General features: G+C 35.5%; 1 protein-coding gene across 5 annotated transcripts in view; it reads right to left on the bottom strand.

Moving 5' to 3' along the window:
- Positions 1-17,169, bottom strand: part of CCDC112 (coiled-coil domain containing 112) — a 31,336-nt gene that overhangs the window by 2,890 nt on the left and 11,277 nt on the right. For 4 of the 5 annotated variants that reach the window (XM_082455788.1, XM_082455791.1, XM_082455789.1 and 1 more), the window contains 6 exons: positions 15,295-15,416; positions 11,485-11,606; positions 8,571-8,660; positions 4,764-4,839; positions 3,976-4,366; positions 430-843 (listed from right to left, as the gene is read on the bottom strand). In XM_082455788.1, the coding sequence (XP_082311914.1) occupies positions 430-843; positions 3,976-4,366; positions 4,764-4,839; positions 8,571-8,660; positions 11,485-11,606; positions 15,295-15,416 (1,215 nt within the window). The remainder of the gene's footprint in view (positions 1-429; positions 844-3,975; positions 4,367-4,763; positions 4,840-8,570; positions 8,661-11,484; positions 11,607-15,294; positions 15,417-17,169) is intronic. The other variant, XM_082455790.1, reaches the window with a different exon arrangement.

Here is a 17,169-nt window from a genome sequence, read left to right as displayed (position 1 = left end):
CCCCTACAAACTACTCTGTTACACTCCTCCAAGCTGCCCATTCATGTTCACTCTACTAAGAAAGATCTCCCCTTTCCTTCCCCTTTCTTCTCTTCCAAGACTCAACTCAAGTATCACCTTCTGTCTCACACTCACAGTTATGGTAAGCTTTCCTCCTTGCACATCCACCTCCGAAAGTTCTCTGTCCACACCTCAGTCACCACACTGTTTACCATATTATACTGAAGTCCTCTATTTGCACACCAGTCTTTCCCAGTAGACTATAATCTACTAGAAAGCAGGGAGCGTGGCCCACTCATTTTGGTGTACTAATGCTAGGTCCAGGCCAGATATATAAGAAGGACTCAATTAATTTTTGCTGAACTGAACCTGGATGTAATACCTCCATGTGTATCACTGAAAAATTATTTAGGAAATGTATTTACTCACTCTTTCTTGAAACCTGGAAATTTCATCAGCAGCGGTTTTTCTTTTTTCTACCTTTTCTGTCTTTTCCCTAATCTCCTTTTCAAGTCTCAAAAATTCTTCCTGTTCTTTCTTCTGCTGGGTATAAGTTTCTAGCAGCAATTTTAGTTTACATTGGCGTTGACGTTCTTTCTGCTGCTTTTTCTCCTTCTCTTCCTCTTCTTTTAACTGGGAAGCATATTTCATTGACATTTCTACACTTTTCTGTTTTTTCCAAGCTTCAACTGCCAATTTCTGCTTCTTTCTTTGTTCTTCTTTTTGCTTTTGATTATCTTCCTGTTTATTATGAAAAAGCATTGGTATGTTCTCTGCTTTTTCCTTTAACTTGAAAATTTCCTCCTTTTTTTGCTGCTTTTTGGTTTTCCAATTCTGAATAGACTAAATGGTTAAAACATAGTAAGAAAAAATATTTTTAATAGCCAAAAGCATTTTATTTTTTATTTTATTTTTTTATTTGGCCACACTGCGCAGCATACGGTATCTTAGTTCCCCAACCAGTGATCGAACCTGGGCCCCGGCAGTGAAAGAGCTGAGTCCTAACCACTGGACTGCCAGAAAATTCCCACCAAAAACATTTTAAAATACAACCTCAAATCCATCTTTCTTTCTACAATAGTGATGCAGGATGCTAGTTGCTTAGGTTTTAAAAGTTTTTTTTTAAACCAACGCAGGTTTTTTCTACTTCTGTTTGTAAAAAATTTAATGTATCTTTTAAAACACTGAATAATGGCTATTCCATCGGCCTTTCTCTTCCTCTTTTAATCCCCAGGTGCACAAGGACAACACCTCATAAAGTATCCTCCTCCCCTTTACCTCCTTCATTTGTGTTCAGGGGAAACATCCCTTTCCTCTGATCATTTCACTTCTGCTTCCAAATCCTCTTTCTAGGATTAGAATCCTTTCTGAGTGACCTATCTCTGGTCAAATATCAGAAGAGGAATTAAAAGTGGGGTAGTTGAGAGTTATGTGCTCTGAAGCCAGGTATCTGGGACCAAATCCTGGTTTTGCCATTTACTAGGTGTAACCTTGGACGAGTCACTAAATGTCTCTGTCCTCATTTTGTTCATCTGTAAGTGGTAGGCAGCACTTCTCAAATAGGGTTGTTGTGAAGTTTAAATGAGTAAATGCCTGGCACATAGTGCTTCATAAGTGTAAAAAAAAAAAAAAAATTAAAGGTAAAATAGCTTCAGATCTTTATATATGGTATGTAAAGATTATTTAAAATTCTAGCAGCCTTCTCTATGCCATAAAGGAAACATCCACTGAATTACTTTCCCCTCAAGTTGGGAAATCATTTCCTCATCTTTCCTTATGGTATATCATTCATTTTCATTAAATAAATCCTTATGCTATGTGTACTATATGCAAGACAATGTGACGGGAACCATAGATGATTAAAACAATACCAAATGCCATCTAGTATAGTGCTACTCAAAGTACTGGTCCACAACAATATCAGGAATTCATGCCAGAATGTAAATCAGTGTACTGCTTCCTCAATGAGAAAGTTTTCTATGAAAAAGCAGTCACCTGAACTAAACAGTGTGCTTACTGGGTAGCTGATTCTCATGCAATCATGATAACTCATTGAAGACCAGAACAGTTTGCAAACTAACATCCAGTCCATGCACCACGTTTGAGCAGCATTGCTCGAGGTGAGATATGTACATAAATACTAGAATACAGAATGTGCCATCGCACATCACACAAGACGTATAAACAAGTACTAGTGAAATTCTGAGCGGACTATTTATGTTTGAGTGGGCAGAAAGGAAGCAGCATCTGATCTGGGCAGATTTGGGTAGGTTGATAGTGGAAGGGGGAAGAAAGAAGAAGGTTCCAAAAAGTGAGAACAAGATAATCAAGGGTAGTTGGGCCAGAAAGTTCATGGAATGTCTGAAAATAAGTGTGTTCATTTAGGCAAAACACAGGATATATTAAAGGAAGTGGGAGATAGAAATGGTAAATTTCCTACTCAACATTTTAAACTCAACAGATTTGAAACTGCATTCCTGATGCTGTACCCCCAAACTTCCCTCTTCTCTTCCACCATGTCCTACTTCAGTAAATGACACCTCCACTTTCACACCCCCTCTTACCTCACCCCTACATCCAATCAATCATCAGATATCAGGAAACAGAGTTGCTGGGCATAAGAAGAGAAAGCCGGAATCCAGGTGCTTTACCTTCATTACAAGAAGCAGTGTGTCTGTTCCTTTTCCCTAGAGAGGTGGTTCTCAAACTTTAGCTTGTTAACAGAATAACCTAGAGTACTTGTTTAAACACAGATTTTGGGGCCCCGCCCCCAGAGCTGAGATTAGGTCTGGGGTTGGGGCCTGCTAAATTCTAACAAGTTCCCAGGTGATGCTGACTTTGCTGGTCCACAGACCACTCTGCTGGCCTGTGGACCTCAAGTTTTCAGTATCCTGGAGAAAAAAAATCCCAAATAATTCTTAAGTGCTTGTTATTTTGAGTTTTTAAAAATGACTTATGTTTCAAAGTTTTTCTTAAAGTTTCAAGTCTCAACCTTACGAACATTCAACTTATTTTGGACAGGAACAACTGCAACAACAAATGCCAGCTATTTCTTCTAAAACTTTAGACTACACGTGGAATCAAATATTTCTTTAATGCTCCTTAGGTATGTTGTTTGTTGAACTGTCATACCTTTCTTGTTAAACCAATCGAGTTAAAGTTTATCTAGCTGAAGTCTACAAAAAAGTGACTCAGACTTAGACTATCTAAACCCATGGTTCTTGACCAGGGGCAATTTTTACCCTCCAGGGGACATCTGGTAATGTCTGGAAATATTTTTGATAATCACAATTCAGGGGGTGCTACCAGCATCTAATGGGTGGAGGTCAAGGACGCTGCTAGCCATCCTACAATGCACAGGACAGGACAGCCCCCAGAGCAAAGAATTACCCAGCCCAAATGGCCAACAATGCCAATGTTGAGAAATCCTGATCCAAACCAGAGCCAGAGTAATATTTTTGTGAAAATGGAACTTTTTAGGTATTTGCTGCAATTAAGAGTTACCCCTTTACTCTGGAGTTGCCAAAATTTTGTCTTTTAAAATAAACAATGAGGCTGAAGTGCCAAAACTAAAAGAAACTTATGAGTCAAAGAGTTTTCTTTCTACTGCCTCTTTATTTTCTGTTGAAAATAATGTGGCCTTTGCTGGTAAGATGACTTTTATCAAAAGCCCGGGTAAATCTGCATTTCCCACGCTTCTAGTGGACACAGGGTGTTGCCCACTGTCAGACGTTTTCTGACCCACTGTATTATTTACTGGAGTAGATATGCTGGATGTTAAGGATGTCCAACTATAGTTCCACTAAAATGATTTCACTTCTCAATGCCTCAGTTTCACCCTCTATAAGATGGCGGGAAAAACTGTAACATACCTCATGGGGTTGTTGTAAAGTTAATAATACATGTTAAAGAGTTTAGCACAGTCCTAGAACACAAAAATATACAACAAATAATAGCTATTATAATTGTTATTACCTCTTTTTTCCTTTCTTCTAGGGCCAGAAATTTTTGATACCATTTCTCATGCTGTCGAACTTCATCCTGTGTTCTTCCAGGAAGGTGTTCAAGAACTTCTCCCATAAATGCTGGCTTCCCTTTATGCTTGTTTCTCACCTTTACAAAGTTCTGGTGATCATAATCATCCCAGCCCCCTTGTCGCCCTCCTGCTTGCTGAAGGAATTTTTCAAACTCTACTACTTCTTCTGGAAGAGTGCTTGGTGTTACTTTGTCTACAGGAACTTTGCTTGACATTGCTCTGAAAGCTTTCTCTGTTTCTGAATTATCCAAAGCCCATGTGTCAATTTTTCTTGACATGGCACACAACTCATTATTAGTTGTTTTCTCTTCTTTAATAAGCTCTTCATAGCTAAAATTTTAAAAATAAAGTTTGAAAAATAAGATACAAACCAATCCATATTAACCCTTCATTTTTCTTCAAATTTTATTATTCCCAACTCTTTTGATGTCATCTTCTCCACCTTACATTATTAACGTTTATAAATCTAAGCCTTAAAAGAGTTTCCTCAGAGAAAAAACCATCTTTCAAATTCTTATCTGAGATTTTATAGTGTCCAAATATAAATGAAAATTGACTTCAAACATGAAAAGCAGTCTAAAACCTAAAGCAAAAGAAGTTTTATATTGCCTTTGTGTAAGACTAGTATTAAATACATAACAATAAAATAGTTTACATACAACAACCTAGTAAAGAGTTATTGAAAAAAAGGTAAATAATTGTATATTAAAATGTATTTAAAACATACATCAACCTCCGCTCTTCCTTAAAAGTGTTAATTGCATTTTCAATTTCTTCCATCATTTCTCTGAGCTTTTCAACAACTGTAAAAAAAAAAAAAAAAAGGAAAAATTATGTTATGTCATATTTTATTATGACTAAGAATTTAAAATTAGTTAGAAAATTAGAATGTTCCCTTAATTTAAAAACATTTCTTAGCCTAAAGGATAAGAAAAAAATGTGCTTTTAATGTGTACAGTAATCAAGACAATATGGTACTGGCACAAAAACAGAAACATAGATCAATGGAACAAGATAGAAAGCCCAGAGATAAACCCACGCACCTATGGTCAACTAATCTATGACAAAGGAGGCAAAGATATACAATGGAGAAAAGACAATCTCTTCAATAAGTGGTGCTGGGAAAACTGGACAGCTACATGTAAAAGAATGAAATTAGAATACTCCCTAACACCATACACAAAAATAAACTCAAAATGGATTCAAGACCTAAATGTAAGACCGGACACTATAAAACTCTTAGAGGAAAACATAGGAAGAACACTCTTTGACATAAATCACAGCAAGATCTTTTTTGATGCACCTCCTAGAGTAATGGAAATAAAAACAAAAATAAACAAATGGGACCTAATGAAACTTCAAGCTTTTGCACAGCAAAGGAAACCATAAACAAGACGAAAAGACAACCCTCAGAATGGGAGAGAATATTTGCAAACGAATCAACGGACAAAGGATTAATCTCCAAAATATATAAACAGCTCATGCAGCTCAATATTAAAGAAACAAACACCCCAATCCAAAAATGGGCAGAAGACCTAAATAGACATTTCTCCAAAGAAGACATACAGACGGCCACGAAGCACATGAAAAGATGCTCAACATCACTAATTATTAGAGAAATGCAAATCAAAACTACAATGAGGTATCACCTCACACCAGTTAGAATGGGCATCATCAGAAAATCTACAAACAACAAATGCTGGAGAGGGTGTGGAGAAAAGGGAACCCTCTTGCACTGTTGGTAGGAATGTAAATTGATACAGCCACTATGGAGAACAATATGGAGGTTCCTTAAAAAACTAAAAATAGAATTACCATATGACCCAGCAATCCCACTACTGGGCATATACCCAGAGAAAACCGTAATTCAAAAAGACACATGCACCCCAATGTTCATTGCAGCACTATTTACAATAGCCAGGTCATGGAAGCAACCTAAATGCCCATCAACAGACGAATGGATAAAGAATATGTGGTACATATATACAATGGAATATTACTCAGCCATAAAAAGGAACGAAATTGGGTAATTTGTTGAGACGTTGATGAATCTAGAGACTGTCATACAGAGTGAAGTAAGTCAGAAAGAGAAAAACAAATATCATTTATTAACGCATGTATGTGGAACCTAGAAAAATGGTACAGATGAACCGGTTTGCAGGGCAGAAGTTGAGACACGGATGTAGAGAACAAACGTATGGACACCAAGGGGGGAATACCGCGGTGGGGTGGGGATGGTGGTGTGCTGAATTGGGAGATTGGGATTGACACGTATACAATGATGTGTATAAAATTGATGACTGATTAAAAAAAAATAAAAAATAAAAATAAAAATAAAAGAATTTTTATGATTGCAGTTTTTTGATTACAGATTTTTTCCTATGCACATATCTTACATATTATGTTTTCCAAAAAAATGTTTTATACCACATATATTTTTTTGTGACATGCACTTTTTCTTTAACAAAATATTGTAGTTAACTTTCCATATCAATATACATATGGCTACTTCATTCTTTTTATGGCTACATGGTATTTCATTGTCTAATGCTACCCTAATTCATTTAATTAATTCTCCAACTGATGAACCTTTAAATAGATGCAATGCTGTAGTAACTATCTTTGCATACATATTTTTGCATGCTCAAATAAATATTTTTATTTTATTTTTAATTTTTATTTTATATCAGAGTATAGTTGATTAACAATGTTGTGCTAGTTTCAGGTGTACAGCAAGGTGATTCAGTTATACATATACATGTATCTATTCTTTCTCAAATTCTTTTCCCATTTAGGTTATTATAGAATATCGAGCAGAGTTCCCTGTGCTATACAGTAGGTCCTTGTTGGCTATCTATTTTAAACATAGCAGTGTGTACATGTCAATCCCAAACTCTCAGTCTATCCCTGCCCCCTCAAATAAATACTTTTAGGGGATAATTGATAACCTTAAATGCTAAATCAAAAAGGTATGCCCACTTTACAGTATGCTAAATACTGTCACACTGTCCTTCAAAGAGGCTCTATCTCTTCACAGTTCTTGAGAGTGCTCCTTCCCACGTAATTCTAGCCAGTTCCAAAATAAACAAAAATTTATTGTCATTGATTTAATTGATATTTTTGTAATAATTAATAAGCCTGAGCACTTTTTCACATGTGTTTTATGTTTCTTTTGCTATAATATGCAACTTACAATCTTTGCCCATTTTTCTGTTGCTCTAATTTGTAGACACTCTTTACACATTATGGATATTAGCTTTTTAAGTTACATGTATACTGCTAATATTTTCCTAATTTGTATTTCAACTTTGCTTATGGGTTTCAGGTATCTTTTTATTTATTTATTTATTTTATTTTTGGCTGTGTTGGGTCTTCGTTTCTGTGCGAGGGCTTTCTCTAGTTGTGGCAAGCGGGGGCCACTCTTCATTGCGGTGCACGGGCCTCTCACTATTGCGGCCTCTCTTGTTGCGGAGCACAGGCTCCAGTCGTGCAGGCTCAGTAGTTGTGGCTCACAGGCCCAGCTGCTCCGCGGCATGTGGGATCCTCTCAGACCAGGGCTCGAACCCGTGTCCCCTGCATTGGCAGGCAGATTCTCAACCACTGCGCCACCAGGGAAGCCCCCGAGGTATTTTTTAATGGTCAATTATGTCCACTTTTTTCTTTATGGTTTCTGATCTTTGTCATTCTTTTAAATTATAATACAATTATAAAAATATTAACCCATGTTCCTTTCTAATATTTTAATGGTTTCATGTATTAATTTAATAAATAATAATTATATTTACTATTTTTTATTGCTTACTATGTTATAAGCAGTACATAAATGCTTTATGTGCATTGTCTCACTTCATTCCTGCAACAACTCTATGAGTTAGGTTGTATGATTATCTCCATGTTAGAGCTAAGTAAATGAAAGCTCAAAGAGATCAGGTAACTTGCCTAAAATCACTTAACTGCTAGTTCAAGGATTTGACCCAACATGTGTCTGATTCTTAAGTCCATACAACTTGAGCACTTTACTGTATTGCTCTGATCTCTCAGGAATGAATGTTGGCTTAAGCAAGGAGGTAAGGATACAATTTTGTTTTTCACAAATGACTAGAATTTGCCCCAATACTACTTAGCCATTCCCTTAGGTATTTGAAATGCCTCTGAAAGGCAATAATTCCAAAAAGCAAATGATGGGGAAACACTAGGCTAAGAATCAAGAAATCAGTCTTTTTTTCCTCTTCATCAGCTGACTCTGAATCTTTGCATACCACAGATTCTTCATCCTGTATGTGACACTATTATCTGTTCTGTCTACTTCATAATTTATAAGGGTTTGATAGCATCTTAAAGATAAAAAAAATACATAAACACCAGATATTACAGTTTTCTGCTGTATCCTTATTAATCCCTAACCAAAAAGTAGGGCTTAGCTCCTCCATTAATGCCAAATAGAAAAATTCTTACTAGAAAAGTATAAACTTTTCTAATGAACAAAAGAAAAAACTAATACATAAGAAAAAATATAAAATCTAAATTTACTTACAGTCAGGTGTAGGCTTCACATCTTTTAACTGATGCTGAAGTTTCTTTACATTGTTGTGTATTTTGGCCAATTGTTGCTGGATTTTTACTCCTGTAAGGGAGAAGTATGTACTTTAAAATAACTCTATGACAAATGTGGTTCAGGAATCTTCACACAAGACTGATCACCACCATTTAGTAAATGATAGTGAAGAGCAATTAAATAATGAACAAAAGATGGTTATTTATAAGTGTCAAAACAGCCTGAACAAACTCTTGCTCTAACTAAAGCATCTCTCAATTTCCTCTAATGTTTTAAAGCACAATAGGCTAAATCTTACTATAACCTGTGCCAAGGAAATGTCCTTGGAAATATTTTTTTAAACTCTAGAGACTGAGTTATTGGACACTCAAATACATGGATCAGTAGCGTAGGTTTAGTCATGTTTTGTTCTTTAACAGTTTTTCTCTTTCTCTTTTAATTTGTTATAATTTATGGACATAGATTTTGACCTCAACTATTGTTGGAATATTAAAACTATCTAACCAATATTAATTCTATGAATACTGACAAACTTCCTAGTGAGAATTAACTTCATCTAACCACATCCTCTAAGATGGGGCTGGTGATACCCACTGGTGTCACAGTCATGGCCTTGAGGAGATGTCTCAGGTGCCATTTACTGGTATGTATGCTACAGGTTGCCAAGCTCAGCCAAAGGACCAGTCTGAAGTAAAGTGTTAGGCCCACAATAAAAGCCTGAAGAACAGAAGAGGGTCTCAAAGCCATTTTCAGATGTTCCGTATCAGCAGCAGGAAGACTGGATTCTTCTTTCATATTTTCTTTCTGAAGTTGTAATCTTACTTTAATATTTACTTAAATTATTAGGCTAAAGTCAAATATTTACATTCACATACACATTCATATTAATAGTAATATTTTATCATCTTTGGGTATTTTACTTATGCACCCCCCTTATTTTTTTTGCAACTTTTCCACAAATGAACATGAAGCACCAAAAGGCTCTGTTCAAAAGTCCTTAAAAGCAATTATTTTTTAAAAAGTTTACCTTTAGGCCCGAAGCCAGTGCTAATATTCAAAACCAACCTCAAATATGTGTATGTGACTTTGGCTTGTTCTATTTTTTATTAAAATTCAAGTTTCCATAAAAGTAGAAACTTTATCCAATGTATTTTATAGAGTCTTACTGTTGAACCTTTAGGTCAAGAAACTTCCCTAGTAATCAGGAAAGTGTTTTTTGTTGTTTTATTTTTGCCATAGTTTGATCAGCTACAGTGATACCGCTATAGGGCAAATGATCTTTTTATTTTTTTAATTAATTAATTAATTAAATTGTCTGGGGGGCTGCGTTGGGTCTTCTTTGCTGTGTGCGAGCTTCAGTAGTTGTGGCTTGCGGGCTCTAGAGCACAGGCTCAGTAGTTGTGGTGCACGGGCTCAGTTGCTCCGCAGCATGCGGGATCTTCCTGGACCAGAGTTCAAACTCGTGTCCCCTGCATTGGCAGGCGGATTCTCAACCACTGCGCCACCAGGGAAGTCCAGGCAAATGATCTTTTATTAATTCATTTGGAACTGACATTCTGCACTGTAGGCAAACCATTCAAGTACAATATTACATAAATTCAGGCTAAAATTGTGGCATGATATTTGATGTAAGGAATATGTATTTAGTACTCCTGAGCTGTAATATGTGAAGGGGAAATTTCTATATCCTTATACTAACACAGTGCATTCCTTTTTCTCCTAGATAAGATAAACACAAAGTGTGAATAAAGAGAGGCAAAATTGTAGAAGGGAAATAAAATGATAAAAATAAAGTTGTCTTAAAAGGGGGAAAATCAAATAACTTAAAATGCTCAGAATGGAGACCTAATGGCATGACTGAGAGACAGAAAGATCAGCCTTGCTGTTGTCTGTAAAAGAACTGAGGGACATTAAGAAATATTAAACAAGGGATGTTTAGATTCCTCTATGAATCAAAGAGGAGAACTGGAAATTTGGCATTTATGTTAGGTCTTATCATTCCAACAGAAGAGGGAGAATGATTCTTGCCACTATCTCACAAAAGACGACTTTTTAAAATAGCACAATCTTACATTCTGAAAGGAAAAACTTATTAAAATATTCTTTTAATTGACTATAGGGAGTCCCATGAGCAGTATAATCTCTATATAATAAGTCTTAATATTTTATAAAGTTTAGTGGGTTGATAACCATTATTTTTCCTTTAATCAAAGCTAAGATGTTTTTATTATCTTAAACATCAGGACTTTGCAACATATAAAATCTACTCTACAAGGAAACAAAGTATTCTTGTAGAATTCTTTTTTAAGGCCAACATTTAGTACACTGTTAACAATGATTAATATTCATAACAAACAGAACATATTCACTGTACAACCTCTAAGGCACTTTCTTATATATTATTTCATCAGATGCACAGACAGCTCTACTATGGTAGAAATGGTAGGTTTTATATCACAGACAAGTAAACTCCAGTTTAAGCAATTATGTGACTTGACCACTTCATACCACTAAGTACAGGTTCTGAATCTGTTGATGCTTACTTAATCCGGGGCTCAGTCAGTAAGATCGTGGTGATGAGCTAAGATCAGACAGCCCAGGAATCAATTTCCCTTTACTTTAAAAAAATTTAATAGCATTAATTGATTTGACAACCAGAAAACAAAACCCTCTTTTTGCTATTAAAATTAAAGAAATATACACAGAAAACAATCTAGTCAGAATAACTAAGTAGTGACCCGAAAAAATAAATATATATCCCTAAAAGATAAACTCATTACCAGCTAGAAAGTAGCCTGATAGAGAAAATAACACAGTCAATGAACAAAGACAAAGCACAGGGCAAAACTATAACTTTATATCTCAGGTTTTGTTCATGATAAACTCAACTTACTGTCTGTTTTCCGGCTGTTAATCAATTTATTTTCCAATTCTTCCAGCATACTATGTTCAATTCTGAAGTCACTTTTTTGGTTGTAGAAATGATTGTGTTTATCTTTTTCTATGTTAATAACTCTTTAGGGAAAGAAACAAATAGTGTAAATATGATTTAAATATATTTTTAATTGTTTAAAATATGAAGATACTTACAATCTGTACTTTATATTTGGATTAATTCATCCAAGGATTCAAAATATAATTACTTGGATCAATAAGGCTAAGGAGTCAAAATAGTTGGACTATTTCTATAGTAGTTAGAAAACTGTTAAGTTCAACTAAAATCAAGAGTAATTTGAATTGTTACTTAAGTTACAAAATGTTAATTTAAGAAAATTTAATCATAGACTTGCTTTGAAAATCCATAAACTTTTGGCTATTGATTCCAACTCAGTCTCACCGTGGGCTGAAAACTGTCACCACTGTGGATGGCTGCTTTCAATAGGAGATACTGTTAACTTTGCAGCCAAGACATCTAACCTCTCCAGGCATGAACATCCTCACCACTAAAAAGTGAGTAATAACAACTCACCACTCCCCAACAGGGCTGTGATTAATACTGTATGAGATGATATACGTGAGGGATCTTTACACAGTAAAATGCACTATGGAAATGCAGATTATTAATATCAGTAAAACTAAAACTTCAAAAGGCAAACAATCCCAACATAGCAATCAATCAATCAATAAAAAAATAAATAAATCTTAAAAAAAAAAAAGGCAAACAATCTAGGCATTTTGGTATATTTAAGGGATACTGTCTACATTTACTTCAAAGCTTCCTTCATCTCATCCTTGTTCCTTGGCTTTAGTCCATCCACCTATTGGTAGGTAGGACTTTTAATGTGAGCTTGAACCCTGGGGTAAAACAAAACAATTACCATCAAGAAACTTTTTAGTTGGACAAAGAAATTTACTTCCTCAACACGTGTTTTCTTTCTCCCACAAGGTGGAAATTAATATGACTACTTCTCCACTAATCCTGAATTTAATGAGTGGTGGAGTATCTCTGGCCACTGATTTAATTTCATATAACCCGAGGGGCAACTATCTAAGGTAGAGTTTCCCAATCTTTTTCACTTGCCACACATAGAGAAAAATTTAATATTCATAAGGCATACTGGGGTAAACAGATGAGAATGTCACAGGCCCTACCTGGCTGCCTCAAAGGCTGAGGAGGTCATAACTTGCACGTATGTTGGGAAAGGAAGGAAGGGGTAGAACAGAGACGTCAAATAGATGTCAGTCTGCAGGTCAACTCTAACAGATTGAGGGTGGCTACTGGAGTCCTGCGCTGAGGACTCCAGCCCATCTAGTCTCTGGTTGGGGTGGGGGAAGTTACTGTGATCAAATAGAAATGTCTGTCATGGACACAGGATATGCGACGACAGTAAGTAAGTTATGTTTTGATATTCCTGGATTAGAAATATTAACCTATAAAGACATTCAAAACGTAATAATGGAGACAACTCGCCAAACATATGAAAAGGTGTTCAACCTCACTCATAGCATGAGAAATGAATATTAAAACTATACCATGGTAACACTGTATACCTATCAGACTAGGGAAAAAAAGCACAACTTTAAATAATATATTCTGATGACAAAACTGTGATGAAATGGGTCCTCTCATATATTGTTGGTGAAATCATAAATTACCTATGGAGGACAATTTAGCAATATTCATCACATTTGCAAATTCATATACCTTTGACCCAGCATTTCTACTTCTAGGAATTGTTCCTAAAGATACACTCACACATGTGCAAAATAATGTGAACCTTTGAAACTGCAATTAATTCAGCATTATTTGTTATCACGTAAGATTTGCTATAACCTAAATGTCTATCACTAAGGGGCAGGTTAAATAAATGATGGTACACTCCTACAGTGGAATACAATGCAGTAGTACCGTGTTCTACGTACTGATAAGGAAAGAACTCCAAGATACACTCTTTTTTAACAAAGGTTTTATATGAAAATGTTAGATATACCCAAAAGTAGAGAATGGTAAACTGACTCCCCTCAGATAGCTTCATATGATATATACCTCATATCACTCTGATTCACTCAACAATTTTACCTTTTTCCTCTCTTGGTTCAGCTACCTTTTCTTATCTTTTCTCTTCCTTTTTTTGCTTAAGTATTCCAAAGTAAATCTACTACATTATGTAGTTTCACCCCAACATACTTCAGTGTGCATTTCTAGAGATTATGGATACTTGACGTATATAATTATAATGCCATTATCATGCCTGACAAAATCAATAATTCCTTGGTATCTAGGATATATTCTTAAGTTAAAAAAACAAAACAAAACAAGATGCAGAACAGCGTATACAGTATGCTACCATTTATATAAAAAAGGAACCATCTGAATATCTTTTTATTTCCTTATAAGTACATAAAATATCTGTGGAAGGATACACAAGAAACTAAAAATACTGGCTATCTGAGGGGAAGGGAAGTGTTTGAAACAAAGACCTTCCACTGTGGACTCTTTGATATGAACTGATTTTTGAATTATGTGAATGTATAACCTATTCTGAAAATAAAACAATTATATTACAAATGGTGTTCTTTCCTTTGTATCCAATGAGAATTGTTGGATTCAATTTCAATGGATTTTTCTAATACTCTTTCAATGAGTTTTTCTAAAACCTTACAACAGATGAAGGAAGATTAATCAGTTACAAAACCTACACATACTGATAGACAAGGTATCTATCTATACAGGCGTAATCTACTGGTTTGCTATGTATATGGACATTAACCGCCTGGTGGATTACCCTATCTAGAGAGAAACATGACCAGAATTCTTAACCTACAGTCCAATTCTATCTAAGGTAATGCATTTTGGAAATTTTAAAAAATTTGTATTTTATCAAATTCTGAGTATTAAAAATATAAGAATTATACAAATACAGTGAGAATTCAATCTCACAAGACTACAGTACGGTATAACTTTTCAAAATTCAAACAGTACACTTTTTATTGGTAGAATTTCTAAACAGACCCAACTGCCACTAATTCTGGTACAGAGACTATTTCTTACAAATGACTCCTTTTCTCTTGGTTCCTTAGCAAACTGATATTGTATAAATTCAGAGCGGTGTTTTTACAAAGCCTCCAACTATAGGATAGGGTTGGGTGTTCTGAATACTAATTCTTTTATCTTTACTCATGATAGTCATCATATCATATGGTGCTACTGATAATGTTAAACATTCAGTAACTATCACTGGTTATTTTAAAAATATATATACGCTAAACTTAAATGCCAACTTCTCAATTATTCTAGTCATAATGTGCAGGATGGATCTGAAAGGGCATAGACCAAGGAAGGGAAACCAATGAAAAGGCCAATAAAAAAAACTCAAGGGTACAGCACAGACTTTTCATTGAAATTATTCACTCACGCAAAAAGATTTACTAACCTTGGTAAGTAAAAATGTATTTAATCTGTTACTTGATATATGTGATCTAAAGAAATAACTTTTGTTTTTGTTGATATACACTGTCTCAAAATGGTAAAAATAAATAAATAAAAATTAAATAACTCTACTTAAAATTAACTTTATACTAAACAGCTTATTATCATTTGTCTATTTCACACTTCTTCCCTTTCTCTTGTTTTACATCTGAAAGACTAGTGACTAGAATTTCATAACTTAGTGTGGGATTGGATAGGGTGGAGTAGAATTTTTATACTGTTCACCATAAAATGGCTAGTAATGTTATTTGAAGATAATGTTTTTATACTTACTGATTTTTAAATTTTTCTGCTGTACGTATGAATTCTGCTTTCTTAGTCCGACTAACTTTCTGCTTCCAGTTTTGAAGCTGAAAAGGACGAATTCCACCTGAAGTACCAAAACAGCCATCATTCTGAATAGAAAACAAAAATAAATTTATCCTCAATAATAAAAATGGTAGGAGATGAACGTGGAATTTTTTTCAGAGAAAAAACATCAATGATGGAGTTTCTCAGGGGATAATTTGGGGGCCAATCTTATTTAATTTTTAAAAATACATTTTGTGGAAGAAGGAATATCTATGTTAAAATGCTAAATTAGTAAGTAAGATATGTAAAGTCTTCAGGGATTTTCAGAAAAAGATCTAATTCTCTCATTCAATCAGTCATTTACCAATATGTATTGAACAGTTATGATGTGACAGGTGCTGCACTAGACACTAGAGAAACGATGATAGCCCATGATAATATGGCCCTTGACTTAAAGTCTAGTGAGGAGAACAGACTTAAAAAGAAAAGAGTAAATAAGCAATAAATTAAAAAGAAAAACAAAACATGGTAAGTGCTATTAAGGAAATAAACAATGTTGAGATGAAGATAATGGGGCAAAGCGTTGTTTTTGTTTTTTTTTTTCAGTTAGAATGGCCACAGAAGGTCTATTTGAGGGGATGATGTTTAAGGAAGAATGGAGCCAGCCATGCCAAAAACTATAGGGAAAGGTGTGCCAGGCAGAGGGACTAGCCCGTGCAAAAGCCCTAGAGCAGGAAAAACCTTGGTTAGTTAAAGCAGAGAAAAGGCAGCTGTGACACGAGATTAGTAAAGTGCAGAGTAAAGTAGGAGATGAGGATACAGAGGTAGGCAAGTGGCACATCACACCAGCATTTTAAGTCACTAGGGGAGTCTGGATTTTACTGAAGGGTTTAGAGTAGGAGAATGCCACAATACACTTAATTTTTAAAGGAAATCCTTCTGGCTATTTTTTTGGAGAATAAATTGATGGAAGGTGGAGGAGGAGGTGAGGCAAGACTGGAAGCAGGAGAATCAATGAGGCAGGTGACGCAGCAACACAGACAAGGAAAGATGGTGTTCAGGGCTACCAGGGTGATGGTGAAGATTAAAAGTAAGAAGACTAAATATATCTGGGAGGTATAACCAAGAGGAGTTGCTGACAGCCTGGATGTGGGAGATAAAGAAAAAAGGAAACAAGCCTTTAAATTTCGAGAAGCAAGCAAGAATAAAGTAATGAATTTAGGGAATACTTCTAAAATTGAGATATAATCCACATACCATAAAATGTATACATAAAGTTTACAATTCAGTGGTTTTTAGTATATTCACAAAATCGTGCAACTATCAACACTATCTAGTACCAGAATACTTCCATCATACCAAAAAGAAACCCCGTACTCATTAAGCAGTCACTCCCCATACCCCTAGGCAGCCATTAATCTATTTTCCAACTCTATGGATTTGCCTATTCTGGACAATTAATATAAACAGGATCATACAATATGCAACCTTTCTGTCTGGTTTCTTTCACTCAGTATAATTTTTTTTTTATTTATTTAATGTATTTATTTATTTTTGGCTGCGTTGGGTTGTTGTTGTTGCGCGGGCTTTCGCTAGTTGCGGGGAGCGGGGGCTACTCTTTGTTGTGGTGCGCGGGCTTCTCATTGCGGTGGCTTCTCTTGTTGCGGAGCACGGGCTCTAGGCGCATGGGCTTCAGTAGTTGTGGCTCGCAGGGTCTAGAGTGCGGGCTCAGTAGTTGCAGCGCACGGGCTTAGCTGCTCCGTGGCATGTGGGATCTTCCTGGACCAGGGATTGAACCCATGTCCCCTGCATTGGCAGGCGGACTCTCAACCACTGAGCCACCAGGGAAGTCCCTAG

The sequence above is a fragment of the Balaenoptera physalus genome (assembly GCF_965194825.1).
Source record: "Balaenoptera physalus genome assembly, chromosome: 3".
NCBI classification, from domain to species: domain Eukaryota; kingdom Metazoa; phylum Chordata; class Mammalia; order Artiodactyla; family Balaenopteridae; genus Balaenoptera; species Balaenoptera physalus.
The sequence above is the reverse complement of the archived record's forward strand: the minus strand, read 5'-3'. Positions and strand labels throughout refer to the sequence as shown.